General features: G+C 53.8%; 8 protein-coding genes across 8 annotated transcripts; 5 read left to right on the forward strand and 3 right to left on the reverse strand.

The window, feature by feature from the left end:
- Nucleotides 1–518: 518 nt before the first annotated feature.
- BO66DRAFT_349683 (aminophospholipid-translocating P4-type ATPase NEO1) lies at nt 519–4,889 on the forward strand. Its single transcript, XM_025644692.1, has 2 exons — nt 519–2,606; nt 2,656–4,889. The coding sequence occupies exons 1-2, from the start codon at nt 818–820 to the stop codon at nt 4,623–4,625; spliced, it is 3,759 nt and encodes a 1,252-aa protein (XP_025503902.1). The 5' UTR covers nt 519–817; the 3' UTR covers nt 4,626–4,889.
- Nucleotides 4,890–5,381: 492 nt separating this feature from the next.
- On the reverse strand, nt 5,382–7,545 carry BO66DRAFT_374168 (cytochrome P450; the record flags this gene model as incomplete). Its single annotated transcript, XM_025645583.1, has 6 exons — nt 5,382–5,690; nt 5,801–6,251; nt 6,390–6,785; nt 6,855–7,090; nt 7,177–7,268; nt 7,329–7,545. The coding sequence occupies 6 exons, from the start codon at nt 7,543–7,545 to the stop codon at nt 5,523–5,525; spliced, it is 1,560 nt and encodes a 519-aa protein (XP_025503903.1). The 3' UTR covers nt 5,382–5,522.
- Nucleotides 7,546–7,963: 418 nt separating this feature from the next.
- On the reverse strand, nt 7,964–10,762 carry BO66DRAFT_451397 (putative polyketide synthase PksJ; the record flags this gene model as incomplete). Its single annotated transcript, XM_025651870.1, has 1 exon — nt 7,964–10,762. One exon carries the CDS (start codon nt 10,760–10,762, stop codon nt 7,964–7,966), a length of 2,799 nt encoding a protein of 932 aa, XP_025503904.1.
- A 762-nt stretch (nt 10,763–11,524) lies between these two features.
- BO66DRAFT_438443 (uncharacterized protein) lies at nt 11,525–12,827 on the forward strand (the record flags this gene model as incomplete). The annotated part of the gene is made up of 5 exons (XM_025651064.1): nt 11,525–11,689; nt 11,752–12,127; nt 12,213–12,330; nt 12,401–12,477; nt 12,538–12,827. The coding sequence occupies 5 exons, from the start codon at nt 11,525–11,527 to the stop codon at nt 12,825–12,827; spliced, it is 1,026 nt and encodes a 341-aa protein (XP_025503905.1).
- A 780-nt stretch (nt 12,828–13,607) lies between these two features.
- BO66DRAFT_438444 (uncharacterized protein) lies at nt 13,608–15,480 on the forward strand (the record flags this gene model as incomplete). The annotated part of the gene is made up of 5 exons (XM_025651065.1): nt 13,608–13,856; nt 14,003–14,281; nt 14,338–14,388; nt 14,488–15,233; nt 15,318–15,480. 5 exons carry the CDS (start codon nt 13,608–13,610, stop codon nt 15,478–15,480), a joined length of 1,488 nt encoding a protein of 495 aa, XP_025503906.1.
- A 1,336-nt stretch (nt 15,481–16,816) lies between these two features.
- On the forward strand, nt 16,817–18,841 carry BO66DRAFT_428783 (uncharacterized protein; the record flags this gene model as incomplete). The annotated part of the gene is made up of 3 exons (XM_025650424.1): nt 16,817–17,250; nt 17,400–17,425; nt 17,682–18,841. 3 exons carry the CDS (start codon nt 16,817–16,819, stop codon nt 18,839–18,841), a joined length of 1,620 nt encoding a protein of 539 aa, XP_025503907.1.
- Nucleotides 18,842–19,069: 228 nt separating this feature from the next.
- BO66DRAFT_401468 (uncharacterized protein) lies at nt 19,070–19,852 on the reverse strand (the record flags this gene model as incomplete). Its single annotated transcript, XM_025648765.1, has 1 exon — nt 19,070–19,852. The coding sequence occupies one exon, from the start codon at nt 19,850–19,852 to the stop codon at nt 19,070–19,072; it is 783 nt and encodes a 260-aa protein (XP_025503908.1).
- A 909-nt stretch (nt 19,853–20,761) lies between these two features.
- On the forward strand, nt 20,762–21,713 carry BO66DRAFT_451409 (uncharacterized protein; the record flags this gene model as incomplete). Its single annotated transcript, XM_025651871.1, has 1 exon — nt 20,762–21,713. A coding segment is annotated over one exon (918 nt), but the record flags the coding sequence as incomplete, so codon positions are not given.
- Nucleotides 21,714–22,057: the final 344 nt, after the last annotated feature.

The following is a 22,057-nucleotide window of genomic DNA, read 5'->3' on the forward strand; positions in this document are numbered from 1 at the left end:
TTTGCATTTAGTGAGTTACCACTTGGGTATGGGGCTTACAGCAGCTATAGACAAGTCAAAAATTGCTCATAAGCCTACGCAATAATGAGTTGGAGAGGTATATGAATGACAATATACCTATATCTTCTTTTTAATAGACGCCCTTTCTTACGAGTACGAGCAATGGAGAAGATAGGGGATTACACACCTACTGGCGTAAATGACAACATTGCTCGTGATTATACCACAATATGGTTATACAAGAGATTGTCCTTGTGTAAATTACAGATATAGGACTGTATGGTCCCCATTGCATACAAATGAAGCCAAAGAAAGTTAAAAGTGGAAACTGAATGACATCGATGCGATGCTGCAACATTTGGTTGATAAGCCACACCCGCGCGTGGAGTCGGCGACTCGGCACGTCGTCATGTGATCGGGCCGCTCTCCGCCTGCCATCACAGCCTCTCGACTCTTTAGGCCACCATAATTGTTTAAGCTAGCCCCCAAGAACCGTTCTTTCACCCGATGGTCAACCGGGGCGATCTCAGGAGTGGGTTAAAGCACTGAATTAATCTCCCCGACCACCCTGAATTCGCTTTCGCAATTGCGTCTACCCTATCTACCTTTGGCGCGCATCCGCATCCGCAGTCGCAATCGCGGCCACAACCTACACAACCCGCCCCCCTCCTCCAAACCCCGACAACAGCGATGCTTTGTTCGGGACAACCTGCATGCGATCTACTGTGACATGAGAACACCATCGAACTCACAGCAGCTTGTGGAACCCTTTTCTCGCATGGAACGCCATCATTAATCCTTCACTGTCTCGCCTGTCATGCCTTCATTATCCGAGTATCCCCATTCTTACGGCCGGTCCAGCATCGCAGGCGATTCTGGTTCGGATGACGATCTCGACCTAGAGGAGCTCGACCCAAGCACAACACATCTTTATGGCGCACATCGTTTATCGAGGGAAGAAGAAAACCAGCAAAGGAGTCGTGGTCCGGGCATAGCGCTGCGGAACCTCCGTGTCGGAGTTGGGAACCGGTGGAAGCGAACCACTTCTGGAACACATGGACGGTTGGAGGATACAGAGGGACTGCTCGAGGACCAAGACCGCGATGATGACGGACTCCGAAGGTCGCACGCCAGTTCGCGCACATACACCGACGATGATGCCCCTCTGCTTCACGCACGCCGGCGTAGCTCTGCTCGCTCTCTCAGGGATGTGGAGCGGTTGTCGCAGAAGGGCCCACGGCGATGGATTCCAGGTCTCAAGGCTGCAGGCGCTTGGTTCGGCTCCTCTCACCCTCCAGCAGCAGAGGATCTGAATCCGACCGAGACCAAGCCCCCGCGCGATGTGTTCGTCGGGCAAACGCAGCGGTTAAAATACCCACCAAACATCGTATCGAACGCCAAATACACTCCCTGGAGCTTTCTGCCCCGTACCCTTTACAACGAATTCTCTTTCTTCTTCAACATATATTTCCTCCTCGTCGCCTTGTCACAAATCCTGCCTGTGCTCCGAATCGGTTACATGTCTTCATATATCGCACCTCTCGCCTTTGTCGTTTCCATCTCGCTCGGTAAGGAAGCTTTGGATGATATTGGTCGCCGGCGCAGAGATGCCGAAGCGAATGCGGAGGAGTTCACCGTCTTGAGCTTTAGTGGGCCGGCAGGTGTTCTAGAAGTGACGAAGAGATCAAGGGACCTGAAAGTCGGCGATGTCCTGAAGGTTCGCAAGAATCAACGCCTGCCTGCAGACGTAGTGATTCTTCAGAGTCTCTCTAATGACACTGCTGCTCGCCAAAGTTCCGCCGTGGAACGACCTTCGACCTTGATTCTGGACGACCATGGAGATGAACCCAGCACAAGCGACGTGACAAGTGAAGCCAACAATTCCTCGGCCTGTGACACCTTTATACGTACGGATCAACTAGACGGAGAAACAGATTGGAAGTTACGCCTGCCTTCCCCGCTGTCGCAAAGTCTGGCCCTTCGCAACTTTACCCGACTCAAAATCACTGCAAGCGCACCAGATAGGCGGATTAACGAGTTTGTCGGTACCATCGAGCTAGGATCCTCTTCTTACGACCCGCACGTGGACAAATCCAACCACGAGCGAGACCAGGACGATCAAGAGTCCCAGCCAAACTCCGCCCCTTTGACGATTGACAACACCGCATGGGCCAATACCGTTCTTGCATCTAATAGCATTACTTACGCTGCTATCATCTATACGGGGTCGCAAACGCGCGCTGCGCTGTCAACCTCTCCGTCACGATCGAAGGTCGGACTACTGGAATATGAGATCAACAACTTGACTAAGATTCTGTGCATTTTGACACTTGCTCTTTCAATAGTTCTAGTTGCGCTGGAAGGGTTTCAACCGACCAATGACAAGGTCTGGTATGTCGCTATCATGATTTATCTGATCTTGTTCTCGACGATCATCCCGATGAGTTTGCGGGTCAACCTGGACATGGCGAAATCGGTTTATGGCCGATTCATTGAAAAGGACAAGGATATTCCTGGGACGGTCGTGAGGACAAGCACCATCCCCGAAGACCTGGGTAGAATCGAATACCTCCTTTCCGACAAGACAGGTACCCTGACGCAAAATGGTATGTCACCTTTTGCTATGACAAGAGACAGATTACTGACTCTATCCAGAAATGGAGCTCAAGAAAATCCATGTGGGCACCGTGTCTTACGCCAATGAAGCGATGGAGGAGGTGACTTCTTACATCAAGCAAAGTTTCTCAGGAGACTCCCTCACCACGCCATCAGCCGTGTTCGGAACGCAAGTGGGCTCCGGGGCGGCTCCCCGCACACGAAGGGAGATAGGCTCGCGCGTTCGAGATATCGTCCTAGCTCTTGCGCTTTGCCACAATGTTACCCCCACTACCGACGAAGAGGATGGTGTCCAGGTTACTAATTACCAGGCATCGTCGCCCGACGAGATTGCCATTGTTCGGTACACGGAGGATGTAGGTCTGAAACTGGCCTACCGCGATCGACAGACTATGGTTCTCGAGTCTACTCACACCGGCAACGTTGTTGTGCGTGCTCGGATCCTCGAATTGTTTCCGTTTACGTCCGAAAGCAAGCGGATGGGGATCATCGTCCAATTCGAGACCGATGAAAGCATTTTGGACTCATCCAAGAACGAAAACGAGATCTGGTTTTATCAGAAGGGTGCAGACACCGTCATGACCACGATTGTCGCTGCTAACGATTGGCTTGATGAAGAAACCGCCAATATGGCTCGTGAGGGCCTGCGGACTCTGGTGGTGGGAAGGAGGCGATTGTCCGAGCAACAGTACGCAGAGTTCACTACAAAGTACAGACAAGCGTCGCTCGCCCTACAAGGGAGAGATGCAGGTATGGCCAAGGTGATTGGCGAATACCTGGAACGGGATCTAGAGCTTCTCGGGGTGACTGGTGTGGAGGACCGTCTCCAGAGGGACGTCAAGCCCTCCTTGGAGCTTCTCCGCAACGCTGGAGTGAAGATCTGGATGTTGACAGGAGACAAGGTCGAAACCGCACGCTGCGTCGCGATTTCCGCCAAATTAGTCGCTCGTGGACAGTATATCCACACTGTCGCCAAGGTCAAAGATAAGTCTACGGCTCAAGAAGCCCTGGATTTCCTGCGCAACAAGACCGACTGTTGCCTCCTCATTGACGGCGAGTCCCTTGCTCTCATGCTGAGTCAGTTCCGCTCATCCTTCATTTCTGTCGCCGTGCTCCTTCCCGCCGTTATTGCTTGCCGCTGCTCTCCGACTCAGAAGGCCGAAGTCGCCGACCTCATCCGCCACCACACCAAGAAGCGTGTCTGCTGCATTGGTGACGGCGGTAACGATGTCTCCATGATCCAAGCTGCGGATGTGGGTATTGGTATCGTGGGCAAAGAAGGCCGACAGGCCTCTCTTGCTGCGGATTTCAGCATCACGCAGTTCCACCACCTCACTAAGCTTCTGGTCTGGCACGGGCGCAACTCATATAAACGATCCGCCAAGCTGGCGCAGTTCATCATGCACCGTGGTATCATCATCAGCGCCTGCCAGACCATGTATAGCATCGCCAGCCATTTCGATCCCAAGGGTCTCTTTATCAACTGGCTCATGGTGGGGTATGCGACGATCTACACCAGCGGGCCAGTTTTCTCACTCGTCTTCGACCGGGATGTCGACGAAGAACTGGCCAACCTCTACCCGGAATTATATAAAGAACTCAAAACGGGGCGCAGCCTCAGCTACCGCTCCTTCTTTACCTGGGTCTTTGTATCCGTCTTTCAAGGGGCGGTGATTCAGGGCTTGTCCCAGATCCTCCTCGACACGATCACGGGCCCTCGCCTCATCAGCGTCTCGTTCACCGCGCTGGTCATCAACGAACTTCTGATGGTTGCCATCGCCATCACCACGTGTCACCCTTTCATGATTTTCTCGATCATCGGCACCGCCCTGGTCTACGCCGCGAGCGTCCCCTTCCTGGGCGACTACTTCGATCTCGCGTACATCATCACCCTGGATTGGCTCTGGCGCGTCGTCGCTGTTGTCGCCGTGGCGGTCGTGCCTGTCTGGGCCGGGAAACTGATCATGCGGTCCTGGAGTCCGCCCAGTTATCGGAAAGTTCGGGGGTGATCGGCCCATATTCATCCTCTTAGTCACATCTTGTGACTTGTCTAGCTATTTCTGCTTACGGACCGTTGTCCTCAGCGATCGATCAATCCTCCTACTTAATCTCAAGTCCAGTGGGCTGCTTAGCTAGCACACCGCGATCCATAGACACACTCCGAAATGCCACACGACTACATCACAGGCTTACATCTACACCCGATCGCCATTCTCCTCGTAAAACTAAGTGCAGCACAGTTCACTAGTCGCACGCTGCTTCGATAACAGACTAAGGATCCATAGTATACACTAGTTACTCCGCGCCACGCACAACTAGCCAGTGGAGGCGGCACGGAAGTGACAACGTAGGCCCAGTACTCCGTACTATTAAGACCCTTGCCCCCGGCCCACCTGTATCCCACCCCCACCCCCACCCCCGCCGCGCCCCTCGTCGCCCCGCACCGCTACTGGGTCAGTAACCTCCACGAAATCCTCCCTAGGCTACGGCATCGCATCGCGAGCCTCTACTCGCGCTCTGCGTTCCGGGGCAAGGGATGGGATGGGGGTACGCTACGCGGCTGCTGCGTGAGCTTGCGCGCCGGTTGGCTGGGCCCCCGGGAGGGGGGGAGGCGCGGTTCGCGATGGGGTGTTTTAGGATCGGGACAGGGGTGCTGCTATGGCAGGATATGTTGAGTTACTTGGGTTTTGCGCTGCATCCATTTAACCAAACATTAAGCGTTCTCGGAGCTGCAGCCAGCCCCTCAGCCTCCCCCCCCCCCCCAGCTTCATTGCTCAAAAGGACTATCGTCACCGTCTGCATATGCCCTGGTCGACTCAGGGATATTATCTGCTCTGAGTGAAGAGATAGAAAAAAGCCTTCCACTCCCTCGTGCGCATTTCAAGGTCCCAAGCTCTGCGTAGGCATCAAGGCAAGGAGGAAAGACCCCTCCTCTCTTCAAAAAGAACCTTGACTCCTACCGGCTTATTAAACCAGAAATTCTTCGTCGTCCACTCCTTTTCCGACTCGACCAGACGTACTTGAAACTTCCACAGAAGTACCGGTAGCAACTTATAGATCTCGCAAAGAGCAATCTGCAATCTACAGTTAGCCCGGCTCCGGCTTCCCTTCAATTCCCATAAAACTCCACAAAACAGGCAAAAAAAAAAAAAAAAAAGAAAAGAAAAGCGAGCCCAACACTCACATTCTTCCCAATGCATGTCCTCGCGCCATGCCCGAAAACAAACATCGCCCGCTCCATCGGCACCGGGTCTCGATCCAGCCAGCGGTCCGGGTTGTACTGGTCCGCGTCCGGCCCGAACACGTCGCGGTCGTACTGCACCACGGCAGCGTTGACGCCCACGCGGTAGCCCGCGGGGATATAGACGTCGGAGGCAAGGGTCACCCCGCCGCGCGGCACAATCCGAGGCGCGGTGAGCCCCACGCCCGGGTGCAGGCGCATCGCTTCCTCGACGCACGCCCGGAAGTAAGGGAGCTGGGTGGTGGCCTCTTGGTAAGAGACGGGGTCGGATATCCTGCCGGAGGCAAAGGCGGAGTCGATCTCTTGCTGTAGCTTGGCGTAGACGCGCGGGTCCCGCATGAGGTAGTATAGGGTACTGAGCATGGCGATGGAGGTGGTGTCGGCCCTGGCGAATCTGAATTGCAAAATGTAAGAGAAGAGATTAGGTACGAAGCGGGGGGTAAAAGATTTCCACAGCTTTGCACGGGGGGACCGAAAACAGAAATCAATAGTTTGGGAGAGAGGACAAGAAGGGGAGATCAGGGCACTATACAGAGAAATGTGCGATTCAACATGGATATGCTTATGGGTGAAGTTGAGGGCTGGGCCGCGGGGCCCGTCGCTGATCTCCAGCATCTTGCGGAGCATGTCATGTTTGCGGTTTAACTGGTTGTCCTTGTCCTTGAGCTCGCGAATCCGTTGCTCCACCGCTTGGATCGAGACGGTCTCCACCATCTTTGAGGCGGTCACCGCATCGCGGAGAGAATTCGACAGGAGATAGGTTGAGATGAGAAATGCTTGCTGGAGGTACGAGGGGAGGGTGCCGCCGACAGCAAAGGCCGGGAGCATCGCGTCGACCGCCCGCCCGATGTCGTGGAGGTCACGATTCTCCCGCATCATCCCAAACATGCGACCATAAAAAAGCTCTCCAAGCACATCGAAGGCATACCTAAACTCTTACATGAGTAGGTTCTCTCTCTCTCACTGCGGAACAACGCCAGGAGGGAGGGATACGCACTTGGTCAGCCATGGGCCCAGATCGACCACAGTCTTCTGCTGGGCAAACGTCCGCGTGGCCTCGATGAAGACTCGCGTGCAGTCATCGATTTCTGGCTCGGATTCCAGAATGCTGCTCATCGAGTAGGCTTGATTGACGATCCGCCGCCGCTCGGAGTGGACTTTCTCATCGCGGGTGGCGAAATGGCCCGCGTATCTGACTTCATTCGGCGCCGCCCGGATGTCGTAGAACTCGCTCTGCATGGTGTACAGTAACACACCACCCCCATAAGCTTAGTTCACGAGACGATGGAGTCTGGATGTTGGCTTTGTTGTGCTCTAACCTTGGCATAGTCTCGTTTCGTGCTATATATGACCTTGATAGCCTGTGGATCGGAGCAGGCCACCTCGTCGGGTGCTATCCGAACCATGTAGCCTAGAATCGAGAGTCAGATACTTGTCGATGACATATCCGGTGGACAGCAAGGAAAGTCACCGTATCTCTTGTGAAGGGCACGTTGAGTGTGCTCCATCCGCCCTGTGGCAGTATGATAGACGATCCATATCCGGCTAACTGAGGCTAAGAAAGGCCTGGGAATCGAGCGTAGAGGATGAAAGAATCGACAGTATATGATCCAGCTAGCCTCATAGATTATGAGCCCGACGGTAGCCAGCTGGAAGAGCTGGAGTGTAGAGAGGCTCCGCAGTGTCATGATGGGTTCTGTAGGATGGTTGATGAGTGTTGCCGAGGAAGATTGATAGTAATCAGGGAGGGTGGGAGAAAAGTGCTTGGAAATGGGTGAAAAATAGGCTTCGTGGGGAGAGGGTCGAGAAGAGGGAGGCTCAAGGAAAGGGACAAGATTGCCGCGGACATGTCCTCACCTTTTTCTAAACTTCTTTCTATTTCCATTTTCTTTGTCTCCTGAACTTGCTTTTGCCCAGTACAGACTAGAACCAGGTTCTGAACCAAGTCAAATTGGAGCTACTGCAAAGCTCCTCGACATAGTGGCACAGCAAGCAAACAAGAAGCAAACAGATGATAATGATAAGCGTTGGACAGGTACTGTAACTGCACTAGTGCTGTTGGAAATGATCTTCTGTTTCTCCACCTGCGTGCAGGAGGAGGCAACCCTACAAACCCCGCGCAACCAATGCCTTTTTCAACGTGAGTTGGAAGCGCGCTACGTGCTCTGGCCCTATCATCGTGTAATGCTCACCGTCGACCTCGTGGTAGCGAACATCCTCTCTCACAAAATTGACCCAATGATTGAGCTTCGTGTTGCGATACTCCTCGCGTGTCCGCGCTACCACCTTCAGCGGCTGGCAGTAGAACACATCCATACTTGTCACGCTGCCGGTCGGAGAGTACTCCCAGCCAATCTTCTGCAGTGACCATGCTACATTTGTCCAGGTGAGTAGCGACTCCTGGGTTAGAGCTAGCTCCTCGCATCGTTGAGTGCATCCTTCCGCGAGCACCCGAGAGACCTGTTCGGCTGGGGTCAGCGCGCGCAGATCATCCGCCATAGCCTCAGACTGCTGCTCGGTCAAGACGCCACAGAAGTGGGCGATATGCAGCACCCCGGCCGTCCAATCTAGGGTCCGCATCCGGTCTTGGATGTGGGGTGGCAGGTTGAAGCACCCCAGAAACCGGACCTGGTCCCCGTTTGCTTCGAGCAGTTTGCTCAATTCAAACGCGATCATGCTGTCGTAGGAGTAGCCTGCAAGAGCGTAGGGTCCATCGGGCTGCTGCGCCTTCAACGCCCGATAGTAGGTGCTCAATACGTCGGATAAGTGCGCGAATGGCTCCTCGTCCGGGCTGAATCCCCGTGCTCGCATTGCATAGATCGGCCGGTCGGGGAAGTACTGGACCAACCCGAGGAAGACTAAAATCTCGCCTATGCCCGGGTGAAATAGCCAGAGCGGCACTTTTGACCCTTGCGGCTGCAAAGTGACTATAGGCTGATATGTCTCGCAGGAGGCTTTGCAGGAGTTGTGGCGCAAAGCTCGAATTGCGGACGATAGTGACTGTATTGTGTTGCTGGTCAGCAGCATGACCATGGGGACTTCTGCTATCTGAAAGCGGCGTTCAATCGCACGCTTGAGCCTGATCAGATCGACGGAGCTGATACCCATGTTGAGGATGGCGTGATCAGCAGTTATTTCCGGCAGGTCAAAGAAGAGCTCGTGAAGTAATCCCATTAGTGCCTCCTCCGCCTCATTCTGGGGCGGACTAGCGTTGATACTCTGGTAGGATCGGATAAGTTCATTGTTGGTCTCTTGTTGGGTGTGGTATTGGCCTTGTTCGAGTGCCCGGCGAATTTTGGTACGCGACAGCTTGCCCAAGGTCGTCTTGACAAGCTGGCCAGGCGCCAATGGGAGTACGTGCGGTCGCGATCCCACTATCGGTGATACGATATGCGAAATAGATGTCAAGGTACTCAGACGAGCCTCAATATCATCTGTGGGATACGTGTGCTCGTAGATCACCATTACTCCTCCAGAGTCGGCGTTAGATGGGCGGTACGTAAAGCAAGCGACAGAGAAGGCGACTATCCCGGGGATCGCCGCTTGGTTTAGGGCTGCCTCCACCGTACAAGGGTCATGCTTGATACCGTTGATGTTGATCACATCATTTGAGCGACCAGTAAGATAGAGACGACCGTGGCAGTCAAGCGAGGCTATGTCGCCCGTACGAAACCAGCCGTCAGCAGTGAATGCTGTCCGAGTAGCAGTCTCATCGTTGAAATACCCTTCGAAGATAACCTCCCCACGAACCTCAAGCCAGCCAGAAGCCTGCTTGTTCACATTCACATCATTGCCAGTCACGGAACTGATGCGCATTTCGATCCCAGGCATGCAGGCCCCAAGAGATGCGAACTCAGTTCCAGCGCTAATGTCAATTTGGGGACATGAAAAATTGAAAATTGCCCCAGCACATGTCTCAGTCATGCCAAATCCCGGAACAATCGGGCTCGTGCCAGTGCCCAGCTGGGTGAGTTGCTTGGTCAATCGAACGCAGACATCGACGAGGTTAGGTTCGCCGCCCGATGCAATGTACCGAAGCTGACTGAGATCGACCACATCAATCATAGAAGCAGCTACCGCGTCCAAAGCAGTGGAGAGCTTCTGAAGGAAGAAATTCGGAGCGAATGTGCGCGAGACGCCATGCTTGGCTATCAAGCGCAGGAACAGCAGCGGATCAGTAAGTACCTCCGTGGCGGGGACATGGACCTGATCAAGACCGGCTCTGAGAGCACAGAGGTGAATTTCAACTAGACCAGCCACATGATCGAGGGCGATCCAATTCAGCAGCGCCGAGCTTTTGGGCAGAGGCATGATGGCCAATTTCCCTTGCACAGCCGCGAATATCTGTCGGTGGCTGAGGGAAACAGCTTTGGCCCGGCCAGTACTTCCGGATGTCAACATCATCAAATCTATTCCTTCTGTTGAAGGAAGTGGCTCGATAGAGTGACTACCAGGTACGTACATGCCGGCTTCGAGTTGTTCGACAGCAACTGTGCGGAGTACTGAACTAGCGGCAAAGTCACGATTCAGGAGCGTCTGGCTGGTGATCACGAGGGGATCAAGCAGCAGACGGTGGAGGTGCTCGAAATGAGCAGCCCGATCCTCAGGGCTATGTCCGAGGGCTTGCGACAGACATGGCACTCTGCCAGCAAGGATGGAGGCCCAGAACCAAACGATGTTCTCGAATTGAGTTGCAAAATGGATGAGAACGATCTTTGCCGAGCTTTGAGATCCATCGTTGCGCAAAAGGTCCGCCTTCTGTGCTGCTAACAGGCGCAACTGGCTGTAGCTCAAGTACGAAGGCTCTTCAGTCCTTTCCTGAGCGTAGGCAAAGATGCCAGCATCTGTAGCCGCGGCATGGTCAAGCAGCTGAGCGATGTGGGGCTCCGGATTCGAAAGAATCATGATGCTTGTGAAGAGGCTGCTAGGGATTGTGCGGAATCAAGTGTGGGTTTTCTGTCTTTCAGGTGGCAGTTTGATTGCACAAAAGAGGAAGGCCCCATCGTTGTCGACAGAAGCCTTTTATAGTCCTTAATTTTCAGACAGTACCTCTACAGTCTGCCTAGCCATAGTCTAGTTACCAGCGGGATGGTATGAGGCTTAGATATGGGGCCAATGATGAATTTTGCCAGTGTAGATCTTTGACGGTACGTGTGCTCCAACACTTCTGGACTACTAATAGTTGATGAGGCTGCAACCAGGGATGGGTTGGGGATGAGCAGATGCATCACCCTCAGGCAGCTACACTAACATCGACTTCTTTTCTAGGTTAATGAACTGGGATGGTGTTTGAAATTGGGTCTGAATTGGAGAATAGACCGAGGCGGAGCCACTAATGCAGCAGTGCCTGCGGGTAAAGCAAACAAGCATCTTCTCTATCATTTACACAGCCCTCCATGTCCCGTCGGTGGACCATGGCAAACTTGATTTACCAGGTGCTTGCGAGCTGGTGGGGATCGCAGGTGGAGAACCAACCTGGAGCGGTTGTTTGGGGTCCGACGCCTGTTGTGACATCAAAAGTCAATGGGGGGAGGAGGTGGTGCTTCCCACGTACGTTTTCAAATGCAGCGTATATCTACCTAGTAGCCTCTTCAACCGCCCTGGTGGAAACTGAAAGTAACTTACACCCAGCTCAAGCCTAGGAGAGGACCAGATTAGCCGAGAATTATGGTCACCACCAACGAACTTCATCAATTTGCACGACAGGCCTCTGCTATAACATGGCCTTTCACCGCCCTGTCCACTCTCATTTTTGCGATGCGGACATCTTCGCGACTGTGCTTCAACAAATATGGCTTGGCTTGGGAAGATTTGATCATTACGCTATCTTGGGTGTGTCTTGCCCGCACTACAACACGTGCTTTTACTTACGCTTGTACTCATGCCATTATCAGGGGTTGAATATCATCCGTGCTGCCGCAATGCAGAAAAGTGTCGATGCGTATCAGGTCGTTGAGCTGACGAACCTGCCCGAGTCTGTCCCAGCCGCATCTTTCTGGGCCGTATTTGTGGATTCCTGGGCGTTTTTCAGCATTGGCATCCCCAAGCTGGGCATTGCCTTTCTCACCTGTCGTATCCTGCGGCCGCCCCGGTGGCTTCAAACCTCCGTCATCAGCTTCTGCATTGTACTGAATGTGCTTGCGACAGTGGGGTTCATCTTATGCTTTGTGCAATGCAGTCCAGTCGCCGGACAATTCAACCCATGGAAATACCCACATGTGAAATGCTGGGATCAAAGAGTCCAGTTGGACTACGCCTGCGCCGTGAGCTGTATGTTTGAGTTCCAGTCCTTTAATTCGGTGTGATACCGTAGCACTGTGGGCTGATGATCTGTTTCTGTTCCCCAATTCATTAGCCCTGTCTGCGTTGACAGACATCCTGTTCTCCGTCTGGCCTGGCTTCATCATCTGGAACCTGCAGATGCCGACCTGGAAGCGCGTTAGTGCAATGGGACTCATGAGCATTGGCATTGCGTGAGTTGCTTTCCCGCCTTTTTTCTTCCGTGACATTAGGTTTAAGCAAGTGGAACTGAGTAGGAATCAGGTCGTGCATTTTTGCCTTCATCAAACTCTATTCAAACACCACTCTCTTCGGTGTGAGCGATCCGATCGTCGAACTCGGTAAGTGATCCGGTTGCTGTTTTACAAGATATGCTTTTGTCAAAGCTGATGATACATCAGATCGAGCCCTCCGGATCGCCCTGTGGAACAGAGTTGAGAATGAATTTGTGCTGACCGCCGCATGTCTGCCCGCTGCGCCCCCCATCATTCGGGCATGCTCGCGAGCACTACGCCGCAGTGGCCTATCAACATCTCCGAGCAACATGTATGGCTATTCCAGGAAGCCCAAAGTCCCGGGACCATACAGTGATATCACTACTGTAGAGCTGGTGACTAATGCGCAGAAGCCAGGAAGATGGAACAGCACCGGTGAAGGGAACGGCTCCTCGGTGTCGGAAGGGTTCAAGTGAGGATTCCTCTCGGAACGCAAATGAGTATGAATGATGATGAGATCCGACCACACCTGGCCCTTTCTTTTTTCATTTTTTTTTTTCATTTCTTTTTGGCGGATGTCTACGTCCAGTAAAGTATAACTTCGTGACTAGCAACAAAGGTGACGATTCCGTTAAACTCAGTATGCATACATTACAAGTATCAGACTATCTCCACAGCGCCCGTCAACTTAGCCTTTAGGGCTTACTCGGAAGCCAAGGCTGTACTGCAACCCTCGCCATTGAATCAACATTCGAGATGCGTGAGACAGTGATTTGGCTTGCATGCAAACTATGCATGGTGAATTGACAGCTGACATGATTGCCCTGTCATAAATCGGGGCAGCCCTCCCAATGTTTGCTTCTCATAGCCTCAATTATGGATCTATGCAACGTCGCCTCTTCCGCCCCTCCCCCTATTGTTATCGCAGACACTGTTGACTTTTGACGCAGATACCGCGTTTGATTGCTTGAAAACCCATCGGCAGGGCTTCCCGGAGTCTGCCTTGCGTTTCAAATCAGCTAATCAGTTTATGTGGGGACATCGAGTCAAGGTAGTAATGATTTGGCTGGCCATCGATCCCCATCCACCCACAGTTTGTTCGGAGAGCTGAATACAGCAGTCCAGTACGTATATGAGCTCTCGACGACTCAAGTGCGACAGGTCCGATCTGTCATCTCTGTGTGTAATCATTATCGAATAAATATTCTCGTTGCCTCAATCCCACACCCACCCTCGTCTTACAGCTCTCGAGCACCATGGACCCTCTAACCCTCCAGGAGCGCGTCTCAACCATTGCTCAGACAACCACCGACCTGGTGGACAAGCTTCGCCAAGTCGGAGACCCAGAGCCCTCCTTCGAGCATGGCCTCCCCCCCTCTTTGCAGACCAACGCGTGTGCCGGAGGCTCAACAGCCGCAGCCGCCCTTCGTCTAAGGCTTCTCCAGCAAGTTGACGAGTTGCGTGCGGTACTCACGGAACCTGCTCTTCTGCTTACTCCAGAAATGGTAGGTTTCTAAGCCCCAACAACACACACACATACACACAAATACATATATGGACACAGAAGGAGTTGGTTCAAACTCTTATTCCAGGGCACATATCCATTTCATAAACTTGTACGGAAACAGGGAAATAACGACATATAAAACAGCAAAACCCGTCTCTCAGCGGCCACGCCATCGTTCGTCTGGGCATTGCAGAATCCTTCCCACCCGAAGGCACCACTGTGACGGCCTTGGCGCAGAAGCTCCGTCTCCGCGAGGATCTGGTCCGGCGTCTGCTCGCGCATAGTGCCACTTACCATGTGTACTATGAGTCCGAGCCGGACCGGTTTGTGCATACGGCGGCATCGCGGCTCCTGGCCGAGAATCCAGGCATGCGGGATTGGATTCGTCTCGGGTGCGAGGAGCTGTTGCCGGCTACCATGCAGGTGAGCGTTCTACACTGGGCCTGGAGATCAAAGGAATGAAGCTCATTGGGTTCAAGATTGCGAATGCCATCCTCCGGTATCCAAGCTCCGAAGAGCCTAAACATTGTGTACGCAAGTCCCCTCTTGGCCCCTTGATCACCGCACCCCAGGCTGGTTACCAGTCTGCTGACTCCATTGCCCAACCCTGCGCACCGAAAAAAATACAGGGATGGAATATCCAGAACCAAACCTCCGAGCCCATCTTCCGAGCCCTGGCCGGGATGCCCGACCGCGCAAGCCTCTTCGCACGGGCCATGAGCTGGCATGCCCGGGAACCAGGATTCTCGCCCCGGTACCTCGCCGAGGCCTTCCCGTGGCAAAGCACCAGCACGCTGCTGGACCCTGCCCGTGAGCAATCAGCGGTAGGTAGCCCCGACGACGCCTGTGATCCCACCAGCCCTCACAGCAAGCCTTTCACTATCGTGGACATGGGAGGTGGCCTAGGCCACATCTCGCAGGCGTTGCTGGCGCACCACCTGAGGTTGTCCGAAGCGGAGGGACACGACCATGGGACTCAGCAGTCATGTCCGAGTCAGCACGAGCACGACAACAATCAAGGAGAATATTCCGCCCGCCGGCCCCGTCGCCGCTCCGTGCAATGTATCGTCCAGGATGCGGCGCAAGTAGTGTCCCAAGCCATATCGACAGCTCAAGCGCAGCCAGCAACCGACGCCAGCAGGACAGTAGAGCCCCGGATCGAATTTCAGGCCCACGATTTCTTCCACGAACAGCCGGTCAAGGGCGCCGACGTATACCTTCTCCGGTTGGTCCTCCACGACTGGTCCGATAAGTACGCCCTTCAGATCCTCCGCGCGTTGATCCCCGCCCTCCAGCCAGGGGCGAAGGTGGTGGTGAATGATCGGGTGGTGCCGGGACGGCATGAGGTGCATTATTTGGTTGAGAGAGAGGCGAGGTCGGTTTTCTTCTTTGTTTGCCTCTGTGTTTTCAGCTATCTGGATTGCAGGGTCGAAGCTGACAACAGAGGTCGGATAAACAGGGATTACGACATGTATATGATGGCGTTTCAGAATGCCAAGGAACGCACGCTGGAGGATTGGACGGCGCTGTTCGGGGCGGCGGATGCGCGGTTCGGTTGGCCGGCGGTGCATCGCCCGGTGGGATCTGGTTTGGCAGTCTTGGAATTCACTTGGGAGGGATAGAGGTGCTTTCGCGGGTTGGCGTGATGCATATCGCTTGTTCTCTAGCGAGTGTTCATGACCATACCCCTCCAACCACCAGAAACGAATCAAATGTGATAGGAGCCACAAAGTACTATGCCTGCCACGCCTTGTATCTTTTCCAATACACAAATCTCTAATCTCGCCGGGTGGCCATGACTACACTGACCCTCTCTGAGTTTCTCGAGATATATCTGCACAGGCTACATTGAAGGAAAGATCTAAAGCCCCCGCCGAGGACCCTGAGACCCCCAATGCGTACGTGTCTCTCGTTCGAAAAGTGAAAGGCGGCAGTTAGCGAAGGAGGAGGTGAGCGGTGGGGTAAAAGGACTGGTCGAGTAAATGGGTGGAGAGTGAGGGCCCAGACGAGGTGGTTGGATCAGAGGTGTGCTCTGTGGGTAGAAGTAGAAGCAAGGGTAGTAGATGCTTAGCAGACGCAGTGGGACCAAAAGCGAGGGCGAAACAAGTTTGTGAGTCCGTAGTAATTGCGTGTAGTTGTGTGGATGACATCACCTTTTCATGCAATCGAAGATGGAGAGTAGGAGATCGCAGTGTCAGGGAGACAGACGTGGTCGGATCATGGATACGCCGAGAAAAACCCCGTCCCCCTGGCTGCTATCCATGGATAAGTGCTACGTGTACTACATGAAGAAGTTGGCATAGTGAAAGTGTGCGGACATATGTCCCTGCCTGGGGATGAAATAGTCAGACAAGGGTCCATCCCGCTCAACCTATGGCTGCCATCCCCGAACAGTGACTGGCAGTAAGGTAAGTTACCTGGTCTGTACTACCAATTAAGCATGCCTTGGCTCACACAGTGAAGCTTGTAATGGACATGGATATGATTCACTGCAAGTCATATCAGCACTTGCCACTTCTGGTAAGCCCACAGCCATCGAGTTGGTCCAAGGGGAGGGTGTTCTCCATCACGTGAGCGACTCCTAGCCCTTGTTTGAAACAATTCTGTAACCAATTCACCTGCAAGAGGTGGGCAGGTGAATTCGATAACATCTTGCTGCCACGGTTCTATATCAATGCTGTGCTCTCGACAAATCTACGACATGGTTGGGATGAATGTAACTAGAAGCCCCTTACGGTTAAAGCTCACACTGCCCCTCATGCAAGATGAGGTATAAAATCGAGTGCAATTTCCCATAAAGGAGCGAATTTGATAGGCATGAGCAGTGATTTAGCCTAAAATATTCTCAGTTCCATTATTTAGCCCAAAGACACTTCTACTGTCATTGCTCTTGCGTACCCCAAATAATACTTTATCAAGCTCCATTGGCATCTGCGCCCTCAAAGACCTCGCTGCACCATGAAACTCTCAGCTGCCTTGCTCAGCATACTAGTGGTTCTCACCTCCGCCCTAACCATCTCCCCAACCTCGACAGGGAACAATGACTCCGCCATCGAATGCGGCGATCTAGGCGTCATGGTCATTCCTGCAGCGGATCTCCCCGAAGGCGTCCTTCCCAGCGACGTCCGCAAATGCAGAGAGCATCCACTCGGCCGCAACAGGTACCTTGAGAGTGCATCGCTGGCACCGCTAGACCCGGTGGATGTCCAGGCCTTGACGGGCAATACGGCTTCAGGGGGAGCACGCTCAGAACCTAAGCACCTCAACACTTCCGAGCCACAGGCCTGCTACAGGGATGCGCCGTACGGGTGCTCGAAGGGATACTGCTGGAAGGTCTGCGGTAGCAATGGCGAGTGGTGCTGGACGGCCAAGGGCGGTGGGGCCGGGGCGTGGTATGCCTGCAATCGGTATCAGAATTGTGGCACGGGGACGATGTATGCGTGTGGGAGGAATTGTCCGAGTTGTGGGTGTGGTTGTTGAGGTTTCTGCACCATGCACCAGATGAGTAAAGGCTGGTGAGCATGGGGTTAAAGTACCGTAGTGTTTTGAGAGAGGCGTACCATATATGTATGTCCTGGGCAGTGGATAGTCAGGTGCTCCTGGACCTAGAATATTTTCTGCTTGCTACCATCGGACTGAGGTATGATCACTGTCACATAGAATTCCCCCAAGCAGCAAGATTACGTTGTTTGGTGAATGCTTTACAGTCATGTCATATTGGAAGGACTAAAGTGGTTTCCGCCCCCACCAAATCTCACCTTCACCTTCTCTCTTCTCCTTTGAACTTCGTCAATTTGCTTTACTCAACCTCTTTGCTCACCAGTACTATTCAACTCTAGACTCTCTCTCCCTATCATCATGGGCGCATCGACCGAGATACACCCCGCATTTTTCCGTCTTCCGGTAGAACTGAGATTGCAGATCTATGCCCTGTCGTTGAACCGCGCCGTGCCCCCGCACAGCCTTCTCCGCGTCTGCCGCCAAGTGCGGGCGGAAGCACTCTCCGTCGTGCTGCGCAAGAGACGCTTCTTCGAGAGGCTAGACCATCTCGTAACATGGCTCCAGCAGAGCCCGGCGCATCTGCTACCTCTGGTCCGGTCGATCCACGTCAATTGCATCGTGGGCAGCGCGTTGTTCGCCGCGCCGGCGCCGAAGCCATCCACATTGTGGCAAGAGATGTACCGAAGCATCGTCTCGACGGCCCCAACCCGCTCACCCGCCCCCGTGGGTCCTCTACCCGCGTCCGTGGTCGCAGAAGCACTGGCCGCGCTGAGTGGGGTCCGCGACTTTGGGATCTTCGTCATGCAGAACATCGCGCGCCCCAGCTCCCCCCCGTTCCTCGCCGACCAGCGTCTGCTCCTGACCACTCTGGGGACCCGCATGCCGCAGATCCAGAAACTGGAGCTGGACATCGACTTCGTTTCCTTGGATGTTCTGCGTTGGTTCGCTGCTGAGCTGCATCATCTGACAATCTCAGGGTACGCCGCGGCCGCGGACAACAACAACAACGACGATGACAAGGCAACAGACACCATCGCTATATTCCGGGACCTCAGACACCTTCAAAGCTTGACGCTGCTGAACGAAATGAACACGCTGCTGGCCCGCGTGGTCGACAAGGATGCGTCCCGCCTGGCTCCGCTTGTCGCCGTGACGCCGGAGGTGGTGCGGGAGATGCATCCGCTGCAGGGGTTCGCGATCACGAGCTTGCACGATCAACACTTCGAGTCCCACTTCCTGACGGCGGCAATGATCCGTGCGCTACTGCATACGCATGCGGATACCTTGCTGAAACTGGAGATCTGGAGCGACGGCCAGGTGACCGATGAGGTGGCCGTCGAGTTGACGAAGTTGCTGCCGCGGTTGGCCCAGTTGAGAACTTTGAGGCTGCACTTCCGGTATTCTCAGGCTCTAGGCCTTAATCTCCAAGACTTCGTGCTGCCAACTGTCGAGACTGTTGATTTGCAGTGCGAGAAGTGCTAGTCCAGCATCCTTGGATCGGTCTATACATACGAAACAAGGTTGAAGCATGGACGACCAAACAAATACAGGGTATGCTGCTTCCGAACGTTTCTTCCGTTGCCAACTATAAATACATGATAATTACGATATCTAGAGAATCTCATAAAAGCTTTCTTCTGCTCCTTAATCCTGTATACAGCTTCCCCCAACCCCCTAGTCTCATTCTTTTCCAACGCTAAGACCAGAAACCTACCTCAGAGTAGGATACTCCGCCTTAGCCAAAGTCTTCACCTGGGAGTACCCCGTGCCCGGCGGCACGGGCCCGTACACCGCATCGCCCTTGGTCCACATCACCTCCTGCTTGTTGGTATTGGGGTCGACCTTGATGATCTGCTGCACCTTGGAGTTCCGGGTCAGAGCGGGATACTCGTACACATTCCACACGTTGGTCACGGGGTTGGTGCCGTCGTTGGCCTCGGGCGTGAAGAAGTAGACGGTGCCGGTACAGCTCTCGCCCATCGCCTGGGACAGCAGGGACGCCCAGACCGTCTGGGCGTTGATCTGCTGGGCCGGGTTGGCCGGGTCCGGCAGCGTCTCGACCAGGTTGGCCGACAGCATCGCGCTGTGGTAGTACTGCTCCAGCACGTTGCCCCAGACGATGCTCATCTGGCTGGCCGCGCTGGCGGGCTTGTTCTGCGTCCACCAGTCCTGCGCCAGGGTCTGGCCCGTGGCGCCGCCGAGCCCGAGGTAGAAGAGGCAGGTGTTGCTGTCCAGCGGGTAGGTGCTCTGGCTGCTGATCGCTTGGTTGAGGGTGTCCATGCTGAAGGTGTAGGTGTTGGTCTTGGGGGGGTTGCTGGCGGGCTTGCTGGTTTTGCTGGGGATGCAGCCCCTTCTGGTGAGGGCGTTCCCGGCGTGGACGGGGATGAGGTCGGAGGTGGTTACGGGGAGGGCGTGGGTGAGCTGGAGGAGGAAGAGGAGGGTGGCGAGCGCTAGGGCCAGCAGGCGGGTAGAAAACTGATTGAAAGAACGCATCGTGGGGATGATGCTCGAAGGATGGGATCAATGAGTGTGGTGGCAGTTGACGATACTGCTTGCCGATGCGAGGAATCAAAACGAGGGACTAAGGCGTGATTGATTGCAAACAACAGATGAGTGTATGGGTGAGGAAAGGATCTCAAGCTTGCTACCGGGGGATGTAATTGCTTCGTCCCTTGGACAACTTTATAGCACCTGCATCTCGGGTATCTCAGGGCTGATCACTCTTCACAGCCCATGAATCACAACAGCCCCTGAAAGGCGATAAATCACCATCTCGGGGTCATGGAGTTGGGGCGGTTTCCATCCTTTGTTCGAGTCGCTATGACTAGATCGACAGCGCCAGGAGAAGGATCTCTCAATCAGAGGGCTTGAAACCCTTTCTGGGCACGTTTATCGTGTTCCTGGGGCAGTCAGGGCAACCGGAGTCGAGAACTGCTGGTGCATGGGCTGAAGCGTGAGATGCTGTTTCAGCCACGACTTTCCACATCACGCCACGCAGAGGAGTCACGCCTGATTTGATTCGGAATTGGGGCGATCCTTCGGCCTCATAATCACGGAAGCGCGTTTGGGAGTCTAAAATTGGCTCCTAGTGGTGGGGGCCAAGCCATATACGACAATTCGATGTCTTCCCGTGCTGACAGGACCGAGAGCCCCCATGCAGGTACGATCAAGAGCCTCAAGTAGTTGAATGCTTCGGTTCGACTCCTTTTTCTTGGGGGCCATAGATCCTGGAGCCGGAGGTGAGAATGAACTAGGATGGGAGAGCATCACTGGCTGAAGATTCCCAGAATAGCGGGAGAGATATAAGAGCTCCTCCCGCTCAATGTTCTTGGTCGACCCAGCAGCCTCTCGCCTATAGTCACTCGTTCCAGTCACTCATTAGCTTCTGGAAACTTTCATCATGAGATTCCTCGTTGTGCTCCTACTGGTGGTTCAGCTGGCCTCCGCCCTGTTCGGGATTGGAGGGAAGTCCAGCAAGAAGACGACCACCAAGCAAGTGGCTGCCACCACGACCAAAGCGACGACGACCACTACCCATGCCCCTACAACTACCACTACCACTACCACTACTACGTCAACCACAACTTCAACTACGACTTCAGCTCCATCTTCAACCACAACCACAAGCAAGCCCACCACTTCTTCGACTACGACCTCGTCCACCACCTCAACCACCACAACCACCACCCACCCTACTCCCAGCACCAGCACCAGCACAAGCACCAAAGCCCTAACCTCACCAACAACAACCACAACCACCAACCCCACCACCTCCACAGCCATAACCTCAACAACCTCAACAACCAAGCCCACCACCTCCACCGCAATAACCTCAAAAACCACAATCACCAACCCCAACCCCTCCAGCGCCATCACCACCCACACCACCAACCCAAACCCAAACCCACACTCGGCCTCCTCCGCCAACGTCCAACCCGACCCAACCACCACAACACACACCATCGCCCCCTCCGGCAGCGCAGCACACACCCTCACCTCCTCCTCCAAATCCACCATCACGCCAGCCACGACTACCTTCTCCTCCGCGCACCTCTCCATCACCTCCTCCTCGGCCATCCCCTCCTCCTCTGTCTCCGTCGACTCCGCCCTCTACGCGTACTACTCTTCGCTGATCTCACTTGCCTCCGTCTACGACGAGGCCAGCGCCTGCGAGTACGTCGCCTCGTCGACGGGTGTGGCTGCTGCTGCTGTCGCTGCTGCGTCGAGCACGGCGTGATCGGGGATAGAGGGGATTTCGGTAGGGAGATGTTTTGGCGGTTGGAGATGAGGGTTTTTTTTTTCTTTGTCAGTTTCTCTTAGTTTTTCTTGTCTTGATATCTTTCTTTGTTGCTTGAAGGGTATGAGGGGGGGGGGTGTAGAAGAGACGAGGGGAGGGGATGAGAAGGGAAGGGAAGCGGGGGATGTATTCGAGAATGTATTGAGTTGCGCTGTATATCTCCCGGCGGGGATTATCTCTATGGATATATTCATCTTGTTGTTAACCAATACAGCAGTAATTGATCTACCACTTCAGTTGTTCTTATTGTTCTTCTTCTTCTTCTTCTTCTTCTTCTTGTTGTTGTTGTTGTTGCTGTTGTTTTTGTTATTATTATTATTATTATTATTATTATTATTATTATTATTATTATTATTATTATTATTATTATTATTATTATTATTATTATTATTATTATTATT

Source organism: Aspergillus aculeatinus, assembly GCF_003184765.1.
Source record: "Aspergillus aculeatinus CBS 121060 unplaced genomic scaffold BO66scaffold_24, whole genome shotgun sequence".
Lineage (NCBI taxonomy): Eukaryota > Fungi > Ascomycota > Eurotiomycetes > Eurotiales > Aspergillaceae > Aspergillus > Aspergillus aculeatinus.

What these genes read in the sequence shown, in the direction of transcription:
- BO66DRAFT_349683 (XM_025644692.1), top strand. Translation starts at nt 818, where the DNA reads ATGCCTTCATTATCCGAGTATCCCCATTCTTACGGCCGGTCCAGCATC. An exon ending in AGGTACCCTGACGCAAAATG is followed by an intron (nt 2,607 to 2,655) that starts GTATGTCACCTT and finishes GACTCTATCCAG; the next exon opens with AAATGGAGCTCAAGAAAATC.